The 20,516-nt window shown below is 40.9% G+C and overlaps 1 protein-coding gene across 4 annotated transcripts in view; it reads left to right on the top strand.

Moving 5' to 3' along the window:
• The window catches only part of LOC131935720 (uncharacterized), a 35,345-nt gene that overhangs the window by 3,001 nt on the left and 11,828 nt on the right, over positions 1-20,516 (top strand). For 2 of the 4 annotated variants that reach the window (XM_059292304.1, XM_059292307.1), the window contains exons 2-6: positions 129-299; positions 3,814-3,848; positions 4,354-4,599; positions 5,240-5,937; positions 6,205-6,286. In XM_059292304.1, the coding sequence (XP_059148287.1) occupies positions 129-299; positions 3,814-3,848; positions 4,354-4,599; positions 5,240-5,937; positions 6,205-6,286 (1,232 nt within the window). The remainder of the gene's footprint in view (positions 1-128; positions 300-3,813; positions 3,849-4,353; positions 4,600-5,239; positions 5,938-6,204; positions 6,287-20,516) is intronic. The other 2 variants (XM_059292308.1, XM_059292305.1) reach the window with 2 other exon arrangements.

Raw genomic sequence — 20,516 nt, forward strand, 5'->3', positions numbered from 1 at the left:
ACTAATCCAACCCATCTCTACAGGGTGGCAGTCGTTAAAATGTATTAGAGATCTCATGAGCTGCCAAAGCTTTGATTAAAGAAAGAAAATTAGTTTAACATGACATCTTTGTTATAATATTTTTACAGAGATAGTTTCATTGAGGAAGAAAAACAGCTTCGAATAAAGGCTGAGAGCAGACTTGAAGCTTTACTTGTTGATTTGTATAAGAACCCACAGGTCAATTGGGAGCTGCGACAACGATTGCCTCGAGCCAATAAAATGGATCCAATGGAAACCAAACCCAGGACTTTTTCAATGTATGCTAATATATATATATATGTATAGTTTTTGTATATTATAAAAAAGTATATATATATATGCTGATAGTATATGCTAATATCAAATTGCTCTCTTTTTTAGTATAGTAATATTCAGTTTGACAAAAAAGGTCGGTGTAGTTGGGTCATAGTTACTAAAATAAAAAGTCCTGACCCACAGGTAGGTGAGGCTTCATATCTGGGGGCAGCAACCCATCTAGGGGGCAGCAACCCATCTAGGGGGCAGCAACCCATCTAGGGGACAGCAACCCATCTAGGGGACAGCAACCCATCTAGGGGGCAGCAACCCATCTAGGGGGCAGCAACCCATCTAGGGGGCAGCAACCCATCTAGGGGACAGCAACCCATCTAGGGGACAGCAACCCATCTAGGGGGCAGCAACCCATCTAGGGGAGACGACTGATATCTGGGGGCAGCAACCCATCTAGGTGACAGCAACCCACCTAGGGGACAGCAACCCACCTAGGGGACAGCAACCCACCTAGGGGACAGCAACCCATCTAGGGGACAGCAACCCATCTAGGGGGCAGCAACCCATCTAGGGGAGACGACTGATATCTGGGGGCAGCAACCCATCTAGGTGACAGCAACCCACCTAGGGGACAGCAACCCACCTAGGGGGCAGCAACCCATCTAGGGGACAGCAACCCATCTAGGGGGCAGCAACCCACCTAGGGGAGACGACTGATATCTGGGGGCAGCAACCCATCTAGGGGAGACGACTGATATCTGGGGGCAGCAACCCATCTAGGGGAGACGACTGATATCTGGGGGCAGCAACCCACCTAGGGGAGACAACTCACAAATCAAACATTTGCTGCCTTGTGGTTTTGGCATTGTTAAACAAAGACTTTGTTAACAATTCCTAAAAGTTAAGTAGGTCACATAACAGGTTGTCAATATGGTCCTGCAGGACACCCAGTGATGTCATGCAGGACACCCAGTGATGTCATGCAGGACACCCAGTGATGTCATGCAGGACACCCAGTGATGTCATGCAGGACACCCAGTGATGTCATGCAGGACACCCAGTGATGTCATGCAGGACACCCAGTGATGTCATGCAGGACACCCAGTGATGTCATGCAGGACACCCAGTGATGTCATGCAGGACACCCAGTGATGTCATGCAGGACACCCAGTGATGTCATGCAGGACACCCAGTGATGTCATGTATGACACCCAGTGATGTCATGCAGGACACCCAGTGATGTCATGCAGGACACCCAGTGATGTCATGCAGGACACCCAGTGATGTCATGCAGGACACCCAGTGATGTCATGCAGGACACCCAGTGATGTCATGCAGGACACCCAGTGATGTCATGCAGGACACCTGATGATGTCATGCAGGACACCCAATGATGTCATGTATGACACCCAGTGATGTCATGCAGGACACCCAGTGATGTCATGCAGGACACCCAGTGATGTCATGCAGGACACCCAGTGATGTCATGCAGGACACCCAGTGATGTCATGCAGGACACCCAGTGATGTCATGTATGACACCCAGTGATGTCATGCAGGACACCCAATGATGTCATGCAGGACACCTGATGATGTCATGCAGGACACCCAATGATGTCATTTATGACACCCAGTGATGTCATGCAGGACACCCAGTGATGTCATGCAGGACACCCAGTGATGTCATGCAGGACACCCAGTGATGTCATGCAGGACACCTGATGATGTCATGCAGGACACCCAATGATGTCATGTATGACACCCAGTGATGTCATGCAGGACACCCAGTGATGTCATGCAGGACACCCAGTGATGTCATGCAGGACACCCAGTGATGTCATGCAGGACACCCAGTGATGTCATGCAGGACACCCAGTGATGTCATGTATGACACCCAGTGATGTCATGCAGGACACCCAGTGATGTCATGCAGGACACCTGATGATGTCATGCAGGACACCCAATGATGTCATGCAGGACACCCAATGATGTCATGCAGGACACCCAGTGATGTCATGCAGGACACCTGATGATGTCATGCAGGACACCCAATGATGTCATGCGGGACACCCAATGATGTCATGCAGGACACCCAATGATGTCATGCAGGACACCCAGTGATGTCATGCAGGACACCTGATGATGTCATGCAGGACACCCAATGATGTCATGCAGGACACCTGATGATGTCATGCAGGACACCTGATGATGTCATGCAGGACACCCAGTGATGTCATGCAGGACACCTGATGATGTCATGCAGGACACCCAGTGATGTCATGCAGGACACCCAATGATGTCATGCAGGACACCCAGTGATGTCATGCAGGACACCCAAAGATGTCATGCAGGACACCCAGTGATGTCATGCAGGACACCTGATGATGTCATGCAGGACACCCAATGATGTCATGTATGACACCCAGTGATGTCATGCAGGACACCCAGTGATGTCATGCAGGACACCTGATGATGTCATGCAGGACACCCAGTGATGTCATGCAGGACACCCAGTGATGTCATGCAGGACACCCAGTGATGTCATGCAGGACACCCAGTGATGTCATGCAGGACACCCAGTGATGTCATGCAGGACACCCAGTGATGTCATGCAGGACACCCAGTGATGTCATGCAGGACACCCAGTGATGTCATGCAGGACACCCAGTGATGTCATGCAGGACACCCAGTGATGTCATGCAGGACACCCAGTGATGTCATGCAGGACACCCAGTGATGTCATGCAGGACACCTGATGATGTCATGCAGGACACCCAGTGATGTCATGCAGGACACCCAGTGATGTCATGCAGGACACCCAGTGATGTCATGTATGACACCCAGTGATGTCATGCAGGACACCCAGTGATGTCATGCAGGACACCCAATGAACCAATCCCAAGGATTTATAGTCAAACTTGCACCCAAAATTAATAAGAGTTGAAGTTTTGTTTTGTTTTTTGTTTTTGTTTGCTTTTGTTTATTTTAATTAGTTTATTTGTATTACTCTTCTTCTGTGTTCTTAATTTTATGGTGGAAGGGATCCCCTCCAACATAATTAAGTATACGTGTCAACTGGTTATGCACCATTGACTCCGATTTCAGCCTGCTTTTCTTATTGGATTTGCTTCCATTGCCTTTGTCAAACCAAGAACAAACTACAAGGCAGCAGTTGTTTGATTTTGGAGTTATCTCTTCTAGAAGAGTGGCTGTCCCCAGTTAACGAGCCTCATCTGCCTAAGGGTTTGAACTCGAGACTTTTGGGTGTAGCAACCATGAGCTTTACTGACTTGACCACACAGACAGAAAAAGGCTGGGATTCTTCAGGCTATTAACAATCAGGAAGTAAAATTAGTAATATAGTATAAGCTCTTGTGTGAATATAGTGTAATATAAGCATACACCAGTGTGAATATAGTGTAATAAAAAGCTAGTGTGAATATAGTGTAATATAAAGCTAGTGTGAATATAGTGTAATATAAAGCTATTGAAACAACTCTGTTTGCATGCTGGCTGGCCACAGTACAACACATGACATCATCTGGGAACCATTTTCTGGTTAGTCATGCCATTCTCTTAGAATATAGTCACAGCATACAATCCTTAACTTTCATAAAATCCTCTCATAAAATCCTCTCATAGAATCCTTACACAGAATCCTTCTTTCATAGAATCCTTTCATAGAATCTCTATCTTTCATAGAATCCTTTCATATATTCATTTCATAGAATCTTTTCATAAAATCCTTTCATAGAATCCTTATCTTTCATAGAATCCTTATCTTTCATAGAATCCTTATCGTTCATAGAATCCTTATCTTTCATAGAATCCTTATCTTTCATAGAATCCTTATCTTTCATAGAATCCTTATCTTTCATAGAATCCTTATCTTTCATAGAATCCTTATCTTTCATAGAATCCTTATCTTTCATAGAATCCTTATCTTTCATAGAATCCTTATCTTTCATAGAATCCTTATCTTTCATAGAATCCTTATCTTTCATAGAATCCTTGTGATTTTGTTAAAGCATTAGAGTTGATAAAACAAATCTTGACACTTCAGATGCTGACCAGTCTCATCAGGAAGGTCCCCTGACATCCCACAGTGCCACCAGCATCGACTCGTATCAGTCACTGCCCTCAGTCAACCAGACAACTGACTCGTATCAGTCACCACATGCAGGCACCCGCATGACTGACTCGTATCAGTCACTGCCCTCAGTCAACCAGACAACTGACTCGTATCAGTCACCACATGCAGGCACTCGTATGACTGACTCGTATCAGTCACTGCCCTCAGTTAGCCAAGGTGAAAATTGTTAAAAAATTAGTAAACAAAAGTTCTGTAAAAATACTTGGGGATAAACCATCCTCATTAATTCTTATACATATGCTATTTTCTTGGTGCCCAAATGGGACAAGTGCCCAAATGGACAAGTGCCCAAATGGGACAAGTGCCCAAATGAGACAAGTGCCCAAATGGGACAAGTGCCCAAATGGGACAAGTGCCCAAATGGGACAAGTGCCCAAATGGGACAAGTGCCCAAATGGGACAAGTGCCCAAATGGGACAAGTGCCCAAATGAGACAAGTGCCCAAATGGGACAAGTGCCCAAATGGGACAAGTGCCCAAATGGGACAAGTGCCCAAATGGGTCAAGTGCCCAAATGAGACAAGTGCCCAAATGGGACAAGTGCCCAAATGGGACAAGTGCCCAAATGGGACAAGTGCCCAAATGGACTAAAGTCCAATAGGACATTTGCTAGAAATCCACTTGCACAATAGCCCAAAAATATTTTGAGGATCAAAACTGATGTGTACATCATTTTACAATGATATAAATTGTGATGTATGTAAACCATGTGATATAAATTGTGATGTATGTAAACCATGTGATATAAATTGTGATGTAAGTAAACCATGTGATATAAATTTCCATTTGTCCATTAGATAATGTGTGGCAGTCAACAAGACCTGGATACTTCCTACCAGAAACCTTGAGACACACAGCTGTCCATGATACAGCTGTCCACGATACAGCTGTCCACTATACAGCGGTCCACAATACAGCTGTCCACGATACAGCTATCCACGCTGACCTTCAGGATAGACAATTTCATCCCCACCCCCCTAAGTCATCAGTGAGCCACCCCCCTAAGTCATCAGTGAGCCACCCCCCTAAGTCATCAGTGAGCCACCCCCCTAAGTCATCAGTGAGCCACCCCCCTAAGTCATCAGTGAGCCACCCCCCTAAGTCATCAGAGAGCCACCCCCCTAAGTCATCAGAGAGCCACCCCCCTAAGTCATCAGTGAGCCACCCCCCTAAGTCATCAGAGAGCCACCCCCCTAAGTCATCAGTGAGCCACCCCCTTAACTATAAATTTTCTGAGAGCTCACACCTCCACTCAGCACAGAGAGATTCGACGAGCCTAGTCAGTCAAGTCCCCCCTGATAGCCTAGTCAGTCAAGTCCCCTCTGATAGCCTAGTCAGTCAAGTCCCCTCTGATAGCCTAGTCAGTCAAGTCCCGTCTGATAGCCTAGTCAGTCAAGTCCCGTCTGATAGCCTAGTCAGTCAAGTCACCTCTGATGTGAGTCATATCTCCAGAGTTTTAGCTGAGCTAGCCATGGTCAAAAAAGAAAACCAAACAGTAAGTCATCTATCACCACAGTCTGTCATCTATCACCACAGTCTGTCATCTATCACCACAGTCTGTCATCTATCACCAGTCTGTCATCTATCACCACAGTCTGTCATCTATCACCACAGTCTGTCATCTATCACCACAGTCTGTCATCTATCACCACAGTCTGTCATCTATCACCACAGTCTGTCATCTATCACCACAGTCTGTCATGTATCATCATATCATATTGTGTGTCACCATCCAACCAACCAATGAAAGAATCTGTTCTAGCTGAAAGAGGAGCTTAAATCTGCCCAATTGGAGATTCAAAAATTGAAAACAAAACAAGAAAATTCTTTGGAAAATATTGGAGGTATACCTGCTTTATTCAGGTGTGGGGGTAGATATGGTCAGGTGGGGAGGTATATTTTGTGTAGAGGGGGAGATTTGGACAGGGTCCAGGGAGATTTGTCAGATGAGACTTAAATGTTTGGACAGGTTTTAGGGAGATTTGTCAGATGAGACTTGGAGAGGTTTTAGGGAGATTTGTCAGATGAGACTTAAATGTTTGGACAGGTTTTAGGGAGATTTGTCAGATGAGACTTAAATGTTTGGACAGGTTTTAGGGAGATTTGTCAGATGAGACTTGGAGAGGTTTTAGGGAGATTTGTCAGATGAGACTTAAATGTTTGGACAGGTTTTAGGGAGATTTGTCAGATGAGACTTAAATGTTTGGACAGGTTTTAGGGAGATTTGTCAGATGATACTTAAATGTTTGGACAGGTTTTAGGGAGATTTGTCAGATGAGACTTGGAGAGGTTTTAGGGAGATTTGTCAGATGAGACTTAAATGTTTGGACAGGTTTTAGGGAGATTTGTCAGATTAGACTTAAATGTTTGGACAGGTTTTAGGGAGATTTGTCAGATGAGACTTGGAGAGGTTTTAGGGAGATTTGTCAGATGAGACTTAAATGTTTGGACAGGTTTTAGGGAGATTTGTCAGATGAGACTTAAATGTTTGGACAGGTTTTAGGGAGATTTGTCAGATGAGACTTAAATGTTTGGACAGATTTTAGGGAGATTTGTCAGATGAGACTTGGAGAGGTTTTAGGGAGATTTGTCAGAAGAGACTTAAATGTTTGGACAGGTTTTAGGGAGATTTGTCAGATGAGACTTGGAGAGGTTTTAGGGAGATTTGTCAGAAGAGACTTAAATGTTTGGACAGGTTTTAGGGAGATTAGTCAGATGAGACTTAAATGTTTGGACAGGTTTTAGGGAGATTTGTGAGATGAGACTAAAATGTTTGGACAGGTTTTAGGGAGATTTGTGAGATGAGACTAAAATGTTTGGACAGGTTTTAGGGAGATTTGTCAGATGAGACTTGGAGAGGTTTTAGGGAGATTAGTCAGATGAGACTTGAATGTTTGGACAGGTTTTAGGGAGATTTGTCAGATGAGACTTAAATGTTTGGACAGGTTTTAGGGAGATTTGTCAGATGAGACTTGGAGAGGTTTTAGGGAGATTTGTCAGATGAGACTTAAATGTTTGGACAGGTTTTAGGGAGATTTGTCAGATGATACTTAAATGTTTGGACAGGTTTTAGGGAGATTTGTCAGATGAGACTTGGAGAGCTTTTAGAGAGATTTGTCAGATGAGACTTAAATGTTTGGACAGGTTTTAGGGAGATTTGTCAGATGAGACTTGGAGAGGTTTTAGGGAGATTAGTCTGATGAGACTTAAATGTTTGGACAGGTTTTAGGGAGATTTGTCAGATGAGACTTTGGACAGGTTTTAGGGAGATTTGTCAGATGAGACTTAAATGTTTGGACAGGTTTTAGGGAGATTTGTCAGATGAGACTTAAATGTTTGGACAGGTTTTAGGGAGATTTGTCAGATGAGACTTGGAGAGGTTTTAGGGAGATTTGTCAGATGAGACTTAAATGTTTGGACAGGTTTTAGGGAGATTTGTCAGATGAGACTTAAATGTTTGGACAGGTTTTAGGGAGATTTGTCAGATGAGACTTGGAGAGGTTTTAGGGAGATTTGTCAAATGAGACTTAAATGTTTGGACAGGTTTTAGGGAGATTTGTGAGATGAGACTAAAATGTTTGGACAGGTTTTAGGGAGATTTGTCAGATGAGACTTAAATGTTTGGACAGGTTTTAGGGAGATTTGTCAGATGAGACTTGGAGAGGTTTTAGGGAGATTTGTCAGATGAGACTTAAATGTTTGGACAGGTTTTAGGGAGATTTGTCAGATGAGACTTAAATGTTTGGACAGGTTTTAGGGAGATTTGTCAGATGAGACTTGGAGAGGTTTTAGGGAGATTTGTGAGATGAGATTAAAATGTTTGGACAGGTTTTAGGGAGATTTGTCAGATGAGACTAAAATGTTTGTACAGGTTTTAGGGAGATTTGTCAGATGAGACTTAAATGTTTGGACAGGTTTTAGGGAGATTTGTCAGATGAGACTTGGAGAGGTTTTAGGGAGATTTGTCAGATGAGACTTGAATGTTTGGACAGGTTTTAGGGAGATTTGTCAGATGAGACTAAAATGTTTGTACAGGTTTTAGGGAGATTTGTCAGATGAGACTTAAATGTTTGCACAGGTTTTAGGGAGATTTGTCAGATGAGACTTAAATGTTTGGACAGGTTTTAGGGAGATTTGTCAGATGAGACTTGGAGAGGTTTTAGGGAGATTTGTCAGATGAGACTTAAATGTTTGGACAGGTTTTAGGGAGATTTGTCAGATGATACTTAAATGTTTGGACAGGTTTTAGGAAGATTTGTCAGATGAGACTTGGAGAGCTTTTAGGGAGATTTGTCAGATGAGACTTAAATGTTTGGACAGGTTTTAGGGAGATTTGTCAGATGAGACTTGGAGAGGTTTTAGGGAGATTAGTCAGATGAGACTTAAATGTTTGGACAGGTTTTATGGAGATTTGTCAGATGAGACTTTGGACAGGTTTTAGGGAGATTTGTGAGATGAGACTAAAATGTTTGGACAGGTTTTAGGGAGATTTGTCAGATGAGACTTAAATGTTTGGACAGGTTTTAGGGAGATTTGTCAGATGAGACTTGGAGAGGTTTTAGGGAGATTTGTCAGATGAGACTTAAATGTTTGGACAGGTTTTAGGGAGATTTGTCAGATGAGACTTAAATGTTTGGACAGGTTTTAGGGAGATTTGTCAGATGAGACTTGGAGAGGTTTTAGGGAGATTTGTCAGATGAGACTTAAATGTTTGGACAGGTTTTAGGGAGATTTGTCAGATGAGACTTAAATGTTTGGACAGGTTTTAGGGAGATTTGTCAGATGAGACTAAAATGTTTGTACAGGTTTTAGGGAGATTTGTCAGATGAGACTTAAATGTTTGCACAGGTTTTAGGGAGATTTGTCAGATGAGACTTGGAGAGGTTTTAGGGAGATTTGTCAGATGAGACTTGAATGTTTGGACAGGTTTTAGGGAGATTTGTCAGATGAGACTAAAATGTTTGTACAGGTTTTAGGGAGATTTGTCAGATGAGACTTTGGACAGGTTTTAGGGAGATTTGTGAGATGAGACTAAAATGTTTGGACAGGTTTTAGGGAGATTTGTCAGATGAGACTTAAATGTTTGGACAGGTTTTAGGGAGATTTGTCAGATGAGACTTGGAGAGGTTTTAGGGAGATTTGTCAGATGAGACTTAAATGTTTGGACAGGTTTTAGGGAGATTTGTCAGATGAGACTTAAATGTTTGGACAGGTTTTAGGGAGATTTGTCAGATGAGACTTGGAGAGGTTTTAGGGAGATTTGTCAGATGAGACTTAAATGTTTGGACAGGTTTTAGGGAGATTTGTGAGATGAGACTAAAATGTTTGGACAGGTTTTAGGGAGATTTGTCAGATGAGACTTAAATGTTTGGACAGGTTTTAGGGAGATTTGTCAGATGAGACTTGGAGAGGTTTTAGGGAGATTTGTCAGATGAGACTTAAATGTTTGGACAGGTTTTAGGGAGATTTGTCAGATGAGACTTAAATGTTTGGACAGGTTTTAGGGAGATTTGTCAGATGAGACTAAAATGTTTGTACAGGTTTTAGGGAGATTTGTCAGATGAGACTTAAATGTTTGGACAGGTTTTAGGGAGATTTGTCAGATGAGACTTGGAGAGGTTTTAGGGAGATTTGTCAGATGAGACTTGAATGTTTGGACAGGTTTTAGGGAGATTTGTCAGATGAGACTAAAATGTTTGTACAGGTTTTAGGGAGATTTGTCAGATGAGACTTAAATGTTTGCACAGGTTTTAGGGAGATTTGTCAGATGAGACTTAAATGTTTGGACAGGTTTTAGGGAGATTTGTCAGATGAGACTTGGAGAGGTTTTAGGGAGATTTGTCAGATGAGACTTAAATGTTTGGACAGGTTTTAGGGAGATTTGTCAGATGATACTTAAATGTTTGGACAGGTTTTAGGAAGATTTGTCAGATGAGACTTGGAGAGCTTTTAGGGAGATTTGTCAGATGAGACTTAAATGTTTGGACAGGTTTTAGGGAGATTTGTCAGATGAGACTTGGAGAGGTTTTAGGGAGATTAGTCAGATGAGACTTAAATGTTTGGACAGGTTTTATGGAGATTTGTCAGATGAGACTTTGGACAGGTTTTAGGGAGATTTGTGAGATGAGACTAAAATGTTTGGACAGGTTTTAGGGAGATTTGTCAGATGAGACTTAAATGTTTGGACAGGTTTTAGGGAGATTTGTCAGATGAGACTTGGAGAGGTTTTAGGGAGATTTGTCAGATGAGACTTAAATGTTTGGACAGGTTTTAGGGAGATTTGTCAGATGAGACTTAAATGTTTGGACAGGTTTTAGGGAGATTTGTCAGATGAGACTTGGAGAGGTTTTAGGGAGATTTGTCAGATGAGACTTAAATGTTTGGACAGGTTTTAGGGAGATTTGTCAGATGAGACTTAAATGTTTGGACAGGTTTTAGGGAGATTTGTCAGATGAGACTTGGAGAGGTTTTAGGGAGATTAGTCAGATGAGACTTAAATGTTTGGACAGGTTTTAGGGAGATTTGTGAGATGAGACTAAAATGTTTGGACAGGTTTTAGGGAGATTTGTCAGATGAGACTTAAATGTTTGGACAGGTTTTAGGGAGATTTGTCAGATGAGACTTGGAGAGGTTTTAGGGAGATTTGTCAGATGAGACTTAAATGTTTGGACAGGTTTTAGGGAGATTTGTCAGATGAGACTTAAATGTTTGGACAGGTTTTAGGGAGATTTGTCAGATGAGACTTGGAGAGGTTTTAGGGAGATTTGTGAGATGAGACTAAAATGTTTGGACAGGTTTTAGGGAGATTTGTCAGATGAGACTAAAATGTTTGTACAGGTTTTAGGGAGATTCGTCAGATGAGACTTAAATGTTTGGACAGGTTTTAGGGAGATTTGTCAGATGAGACTTGGAGAGGTTTTAGGGAGATTTGTCAGATGAGACTTGAATGTTTGGACAGGTTTTAGGGAGATTTGTCAGATGAGACTTAAATGTTTGGACAGGTTTTAGGGAGATTTGTCAGATGAGACTTAAATGTTTGCACAGGTTTTAGGGAGATTTGTCAGATGAGACTTAAATGTTTGGACAGGTTTTAGGGAGATTTGTCAGATGAGACTTGGAGAGGTTTTAGGGAGATTAGTCAGATGAGACTTGAATGTTTGGACAGGTTTTAGGGAGATTTGTCAGATGAGACTTAAATGTTTGGACAGGTTTTAGGGAGATTAGTCAGATGAGACTTGGAGAGGTTTTAGGGAGATTTGTCAGATGAGACTTAAATGTTTGGACAGGTTTTAGGGAGATTTGTCAGATGAGACTTGGAGAGGTTTTAGGGAGATTAGTCAGATGAGACTTGAATGTTTGGACAGGTTTTAGGGAGATTTGTCAGATGAGACTTAAATGTTTGGACAGGTTTTAGGGAGATTTGTCAGATGAGACTTGGAGAGGTTTTAGGGAGATTTGTCAGATGAGACTTAAATGTTTGCACAGGTTTTAGGGAGATTTGTCAGATGAGACTTAAATGTTTGGACAGGTTTTAGGGAGATTTGTCAGATGAGACTTAAATGTTTGGACAGGTTTTAGGGAGATTTGTCAGATGAGACTTAAATGTTTGGACAGGTTTTAGGGAGATTTGACAGATGAGACTTAAATGTTTGGACAGGTTTTAGGGAGATTTGTCAGATGAGACTTGGAGAGGTTTTAGGGAGATTTGTCAGATGAGACTTAAATGTTTGGACAGGTTTTAGGGAGATTTGTCAGATGAGACTTGGAGAGGTTTTAGGGAGATTTGTCAGATGAGACTTAAATGTTTGTACAGGTTTTAGGGAGATTTGTCAGATGAGACTTAAATGTTTGCACAGGTTTTAGGGAGATTTGTCAGATGAGACTTAAATGTTTGGACAGGTTTTAGGGAGATTTGTCAGATGAGACTTGGAGAGGTTTTAGGGAGATTAGTCAGATGAGACTTGAATGTTTGGACAGGTTTTAGGGAGATTTGTCAGATGAGACTTAAATGTTTGGACAGGTTTTAGGGAGATTTGTCAGATGAGACTTGGAGAGGTTTTAGGGAGATTTGTCAGATGAGACTTAAATGTTTGGACAGGTTTTAGGGAGATTTGTCAGATGAGACTTGGAGAGGTTTTAGGGAGATTAGTCAGATGAGACTTGAATGTTTGGACAGGTTTTAGGGAGATTTGTCAGATGAGACTTAAATGTTTGGACAGGTTTTAGGGAGATTTGTCAGATGAGACTTGGAGAGGTTTTAGGGAGATTTGTCAGATGAGACTTAAATGTTTGGACAGGTTTTAGGGAGATTTGTCAGATGAGACTTGGAGAGGTTTTAGGGAGATTAGTCTGATGAGACTTAAATGTTTGGACAGGTTTTAGGGAGATTTGTCAGATGAGACTTGGAGAGGTTTTAGGGAGATTTGTGAGATGAGACTAAAATGTTTGGACAGGTTTTAGGGAGATTTGTCAGATGAGACTTAAATGTTTGGACAGGTTTTAGGGAGATTTGTCAGATGAGACTTAAATGTTTGGACAGGTTTTAGGGAGATTTGTCAGATGAGACTTGGAGAGGTTTTAGGGAGATTTGTCAGATGAGACTTGAATGTTTGGACAGGTTTTAGGGAGATTTGTCAGATGAGACTAAAATGTTTGTACAGGTTTTAGGGAGATTTGTCAGATGAGACTTAAATGTTTGGACAGGTTTTAGGGAGATTTGTCAGATGAGACTTAAATGTTTGCACAGGTTTTAGGGAGATTTGTCAGATGAGACTTAAATGTTTGGACAGGTTTTAGGGAGATTTGTCAGATGAGACTTGGAGAGGTTTTAGGGAGATTAGTCAGATGAGACTTGAATGTTTGGACAGGTTTTAGGGAGATTTGTCAGATGAGACTTAAATGTTTGGACAGGTTTTAGGGAGATTAGTCAGATGAGACTTGGAGAGGTTTTAGGGAGATTTGTCAGATGAGACTTAAATGTTTGGACAGGTTTTAGGGAGATTTGTCAGATGAGACTTGGAGAGGTTTTAGGGAGATTAGTCAGATGAGACTTGAATGTTTGGACAGGTTTTAGGGAGATTTGTCAGATGAGACTTAAATGTTTGGACAGGTTTTAGGGAGATTAGTCAGATGAGACTTGGAGAGGTTTTAGGGAGATTTGTCAGAAGAGACTTAAATGTTTGGACAGGTTTTAGGGAGATTTGTCAGATGAGACTTGGAGAGGTTTTAGGGAGATTTGTCAGAAGAGACTTAAATGTTTGGACAGGTTTTAGGGAGATTAGTCAGATGAGACTTAAATGTTTGGACAGGTTTTAGGGAGATTTGTGAGATGAGACTAAAATGTTTGGACAGGTTTTAGGGAGATTTGTCAGATGAGACTTGGAGAGGTTTTAGGGAGATTAGTCAGATGAGACTTGAATGTTTGGACAGGTTTTAGGGAGATTTGTCAGATGAGACTTAAATGTTTGGACAGGTTTTAGGGAGATTTGTCAGATGAGACTTGGAGAGGTTTTAGGGAGATTTGTCAGATGAGACTTAAATGTTTGGACAGGTTTTAGGGAGATTTGTCAGATGATACTTAAATGTTTGGACAGGTTTTAGGGAGATTTGTCAGATGAGACTTGGAGAGCTTTTAGAGAGATTTGTCAGATGAGACTTAAATGTTTGGACAGGTTTTAGGGAGATTTGTCAGATGAGACTTGGAGAGGTTTTAGGGAGATTAGTCTGATGAGACTTAAATGTTTGGACAGGTTTTAGGGAGATTTGTCAGATGAGACTTTGGACAGGTTTTAGGGAGATTTGTCAGATGAGACTTAAATGTTTGGACAGGTTTTAGGGAGATTTGTCAGATGAGACTTAAATGTTTGGACAGGTTTTAGGGAGATTTGTCAGATGAGACTTGGAGAGGTTTTAGGGAGATTTGTCAGATGAGACTTAAATGTTTGGACAGGTTTTAGGGAGATTTGTCAGATGAGACTTAAATGTTTGGACAGGTTTTAGGGAGATTTGTCAGATGAGACTTGGAGAGGTTTTAGGGAGATTTGTGAGATGAGATTAAAATGTTTGGACAGGTTTTAGGGAGATTTGTCAGATGAGACTAAAATGTTTGTACAGGTTTTAGGGAGATTTGTCAGATGAGACTTAAATGTTTGGACAGGTTTTAGGGAGATTTGTCAGATGAGACTTGGAGAGGTTTTAGGGAGATTTGTCAGATGAGACTTGAATGTTTGGACAGGTTTTAGGGAGATTTGTCAGATGAGACTAAAATGTTTGTACAGGTTTTAGGGAGATTTGTCAGATGAGACTTAAATGTTTGCACAGGTTTTAGGGAGATTTGTCAGATGAGACTTAAATGTTTGGACAGGTTTTAGGGAGATTTGTCAGATGAGACTTGGAGAGGTTTTAGGGAGATTAGTCAGATGAGACTTAAATGTTTGGACAGGTTTTAGGGAGATTTGTCAGATGATACTTAAATGTTTGGACAGGTTTTAGGAAGATTTGTCAGATGAGACTTGGAGAGCTTTTAGGGAGATTTGTCAGATGAGACTTAAATGTTTGGACAGGTTTTAGGGAGATTTGTCAGATGAGACTTGGAGAGGTTTTAGGGAGATTAGTCAGATGAGACTTAAATGTTTGGACAGGTTTTAGGGAGATTTGTCAGATGAGACTTTGGACAGGTTTTAGGGAGATTTGTGAGATGAGACTAAAATGTTTGGACAGGTTTTAGGGAGATTTGTCAGATGAGACTTAAATGTTTGGACAGGTTTTAGGGAGATTTGTCAGATGAGACTTGGAGAGGTTTTAGGGAGATTTGTCAGATGAGACTTAAATGTTTGGACAGGTTTTAGGGAGATTTGTCAGATGAGACTTAAATGTTTGGACAGGTTTTAGGGAGATTTGTCAGATGAGACTTGGAGAGGTTTTAGGGAGATTTGTCAGATGAGACTTAAATGTTTGGACAGGTTTTAGGGAGATTTGTGAGATGAGACTAAAATGTTTGGACAGGTTTTAGGGAGATTTGTCAGATGAGACTTAAATGTTTGGACAGGTTTTAGGGAGATTTGTCAGATGAGACTTGGAGAGGTTTTAGGGAGATTTGTCAGATGAGACTTAAATGTTTGGACAGGTTTTAGGGAGATTTGTCAGATGAGACTTAAATGTTTGGACAGGTTTTAGGGAGATTTGTCAGATGAGACTTGGAGAGGTTTTAGGGAGATTTGTGAGATGAGACTAAAATGTTTGGACAGGTTTTAGGGAGATTTGTCAGATGAGACTAAAATGTTTGTACAGGTTTTAGGGAGATTTGTCAGATGAGACTTAAATGTTTGGACAGGTTTTAGGGAGATTTGTCAGATGAGACTTGGAGAGGTTTTAGGGAGATTTGTCGGATGAGACTTGAATGTTTGGACAGGTTTTAGGGAGATTTGTCAGATGAGACTAAAATGTTTGTACAGGTTTTAGGGAGATTTGTCAGATGAGACTTAAATGTTTGGACAGGTTTTAGGGAGATTTGTCAGATGAGACTTAAATGTTTGCACAGGTTTTAGGGAGATTTGTCAGATGAGACTTAAATGTTTGGACAGGTTTTAGGGAGATTTGTCAGATGAGACTTGGAGAGGTTTTAGGGAGATTTGTCAGATGAGACTTAAATGTTTGGACAGGTTTTAGGGAGATTTGTGAGATGAGACTAAAATGTTTGGACAGGTTTTAGGGAGATTTGTCAGATGAGACTTGAATGTTTGGACAGGTTTTAGGGAGATTTGTCAGATGAGACTTAAATGTTTGGACAGGTTTTAGGGAGATTTGTCAGATGAGACTTGGAGAGGTTTTAGGGAGATTTGTCAGATGAGACTTAAATGTTTGGACAGGTTTTAGGGAGATTTGTCAGATGATACTTAAATGTTTGGACAGGTTTTAGGGAGATTTGTCAGATGAGACTTGGAGAGCTTTTAGAGAGATTTGTCAGATGAGACTTAAATGTTTGGACAGGTTTTAGGGAGATTTGTCAGATGAGACTTGGAGAGGTTTTAGGGAGATTAGTCTGATGAGACTTAAATGTTTGGACAGGTTTTAGGGAGATTTGTCAGATGAGACTTTGGACAGGTTTTAGGGAGATTTGTCAGATGAGACTTAAATGTTTGGACAGGTTTTAGGGAGATTTGTCAGATGAGACTTAAATGTTTGGACAGGTTTTAGGGAGATTTGTCAGATGAGACTTGGAGAGGTTTTAGGGAGATTTGTCAGATGAGACTTAAATGTTTGGACAGGTTTTAGGGAGATTTGTCAGATGAGACTTAAATGTTTGGACAGGTTTTATGGAGATTTGTCAGATGAGACTTAAATGTTTGGACAGGTTTTAGGGAGATTTGTCAGATGAGACTTGGAGAGGTTTTAGGGAGATTTGTCAGATGAGACTTAAATGTTTGGACAGGTTTTAGGGAGATTTGTCAGATGAGACTTAAATGTTTGGACAGGTTTTAGGGAGATTTGTCAGATGAGACTTGGAGAGGTTTTAGGGAGATTTGTGAGATGAGACTAAAATGTTTGGACAGGTTTTAGGGAGATTTGTCAGATGAGACTAAAATGTTTGTACAGGTTTTAGGGAGATTTGTCAGATGAGACTTAAATGTTTGGACAGGTTTTAGGGAGATTTGTCAGATGAGACTTGGAGAGGTTTTAGGGAGATTTGTCAGATGAGACTTGAATGTTTGGACAGGTTTTAGGGAGATTTGTCAGATGAGACTAAAATGTTTGTACAGGTTTTAGGGAGATTTGTCAGATGAGACTTAAATGTTTGGACAGGTTTTAGGGAGATTTGTCAGATGAGACTTAAATGTTTGCACAGGTTTTAGGGAGATTTGTCAGATGAGACTTAAATGTTTGGACAGGTTTTAGGGAGATTTGTCAGATGAGACTTGGAGAGGTTTTAGGGAGATTAGTCAGATGAGACTTGAATGTTTGGACAGGTTTTAGGGAGATTTGTCAGATGAGACTTAAATGTTTGGACAGGTTTTAGGGAGATTAGTCAGATGAGACTTGGAGAGGTTTTAGGGAGATTTGTCAGATGAGACTTAAATGTTTGGACAGGTTTTAGGGAGATTTGTCAGATGAGACTTGGAGAGGTTTTAGGGAGATTAGTCAGATGAGACTTGAATGTTTGGACAGGTTTTAGGGAGATTTGTCAGATGAGACTTAAATGTTTGGACAGGTTTTAGGGAGATTTGTCAGATGAGACTTGGAGAGGTTTTAGGGAGATTTGTCAGATGAGACTTAAATGTTTGGACAGGTTTTAGGGAGATTTGTCAGATGAGACTTGGAGAGGTTTTAGGGAGATTAGTCAGATGAGACTTGAATGTTTGGACAGGTTTTAGGGAGATTTGTCAGATGAGACTTAAATGTTTGGACAGGTTTTAGGGAGATTAGTCAGATGAGACTTGGAGAGGTTTTAGGGAGATTTGTCAGATGTGACTTAAATGTTTGGACAGGTTTTAGGGAGATTTGTCAGATGAGACTTGGAGAGGTTTTAGGGAGATTAGTCAGATGAGACTTGAATGTTTGGACAGGTTTTAGGGAGATTTGTCAGATGAGACTTAAATGTTTGGACAGGTTTTAGGGAGATTAGTCAGATGAGACTTGGAGAGGTTTTAGGGAGATTTGTCAGATGAGACTTAAATGTTTGGACAGGTTTTAGGGAGATTTGTCAGATGAGACTTGGAGAGGTTTTAGGGAGATTAGTCTGATGAGACTTAAATGTTTGGACAGGTTTTAGGGAGATTTGTGAGATGAGACTTAAATGTTTGCACAGGTTTTAGGGAGATTTGTCAGATGAGACTTAAATGTTTGGACAGGTTTTAGGGAGATTTGTCAGATGAGACTTGGAGAGGTTTTAGGGAGATTAGTCAGATGAGACTTGAATGTTTGGACAGGTTTTAGGGAGATTTGTCAGATGAGACTTAAATGTTTGGACAGGTTTTAGGGAGATTAGTCAGATGAGACTTGGAGAGGTTTTAGGGAGATTTGTCAGATGAGACTTAAATGTTTGGACAGGTTTTAGGGAGATTTGTCAGATGAGACTTAAATGTTTGGACAGGTTTTAGGGAGATTTGTCAGATGAGACTTGGAGAGGTTTTAGGGAGATTTGTCAGATGAGACTTAAATGTTTGCACAGGTTTTAGGGAGATTAGTCAGATGAGACTTAAATGTTTGGACAGGTTTTAGGGAGATTTGTCAGATGAGACTTAAATGTTTGGACAGGTTTTAGGGAGATTTGTCAGATGAGACTTGGAGAGGTTTTAGGGAGATTTGTCAGATGAGACTTAAATGTTTGTACAGGTTTTAGGGAGATTTGTCAGATGAGACTTAAATGTTTGGACAGGTTTTAGGGAGATTTGTCAGATGAGACTTGGAGAGGTTTTAGGGAGATTTGTCAGATGAGACTTAAATGTTTGGACAGGTTTTAGGGAGATTTGTCAGATGAGACTTGGACAGGTTTTAGGGAGATTTGTCAGATGAGACTTAAATGTTTGGATAGGTTTTAGGGAGATTTGTCAGATGAGACTTGGAGAGGTTTTAGGGAGATTTGTCAGATGAGACTTAAATGTTTGCACAGGTTTTAGGGAGATTTGTCAGATGAGACTTAAATGTTTGGACAGGTTTTAGGGAGATTTGTCAGATGAGACTTGGAGAGGTTTTAGGGAGATTTGTCAGATGAGACTTAAATGTTTGGACAGGTTTTAGGGAGATTTGTCAGATGAGACTTGGAGAGGTTTTAGGGAGATTTGTCAGATGAGACTTAAATGTTTGGACAGGTTTTAGGGAGATTTGTCAGATGAGACTAAAATGTTTGGACAGGTTTTAGGGAGATTTGTCAGATGAGACTTGGAGAGGTTTTAGGGAGATTAGTCAGATGAGACTTGAATGTTTGGACAGGTTTTAGGGAGATTTGTCAGATGAGACTTAAATGTTTGGACAGGTTTTAGGGAGATTTGTCAGATGAGACTTAAATGTTTGGACAGGTTTTAGGGAGATTTGTCAGATGAGACTTGGAGAGGTTTTAGGGAGATTTGTCAGATGAGACTTAAATGTTTGGACAGGTTTTAGGGAGATTTGTCAGATGAGACTTAAATGTTTGGACAGGTTTTAGGGAGATTTGTCAGATGAGACTTAAATGTTTGGACAGGTTTTAGGGAGATTTGTCAGATGAGACTTGGAGAGGTTTTAGGGAGATTTGTCAGATGAGACTTAAATGTTTGGACAGGTTTTAGGGAGATTTGTCAGATGAGACTTAAATGTTTGGACAGGTTTTAGGGAGATTTGTCAGATGAGACTTAAATGTTTGGACAGGTTTTAGGGAGATTTGTCAGATGAGACTTGGAGAGGTTTTAGGGAGATTAGTCAGATGAGACTTGAATGTTTGGACAGGTTTTAGGGAGATTTGTCAGATGAGACTTAAATGTTTGGACAGGTTTTAGGGAGATTTGTCAGATGAGACTTGGAGAGGTTTTAGGGAGATTTGTCAGATGAGACTTAAATGTTTGGACAGGTTTTAGGGAGATTTGTCAGATGAGACTTGGAGAGGTTTTAGGGAGATTAGTCAGATGAGACTTGAATGTTTGGACAGGTTTTAGGGAGATTTGTCAGATGAGACTTAAATGTTTGGACAGGTTTTAGGGAGATTTGTCAGATGAGACTTGGAGAGGTTTTAGGGAGATTTGTCAGATGAGACTTAAATGTTTGGACAGGTTTTAGGGAGATTTGTCAGATGAGACTTAAATGTTTGGACAGGTTTTAGGGAGATTTGTCAGATGAGACTTGGAGAGGTTTTAGGGAGATTTGTCAGATGAGACTTAAATGTTTGGACAGGTTTTAGGGAGATTTGTCAGATGAGACTTAAATGTTTGGACAGGTTTTAGGGAGATTTGTCAGATGAGACTTGGAGAGGTTTTAGGGAGATTAGTCAGATGAGACTTGAATGTTTGGACAGGTTTTAGGGAGATTTGTCAGATGAGACTTAAATGTTTGGACAGGTTTTAGGGAGATTTGTCAGATGAGACTTAAATGTTTGGACAGGTTTTA

The sequence above is a fragment of the Physella acuta genome, unplaced genomic scaffold (genome assembly GCF_028476545.2).
Source record: "Physella acuta isolate Inbredline_101_S28 unplaced genomic scaffold, ASM2847654v3 ptg000155l, whole genome shotgun sequence".
NCBI lineage: Eukaryota > Metazoa > Mollusca > Gastropoda > Physidae > Physella > Physella acuta.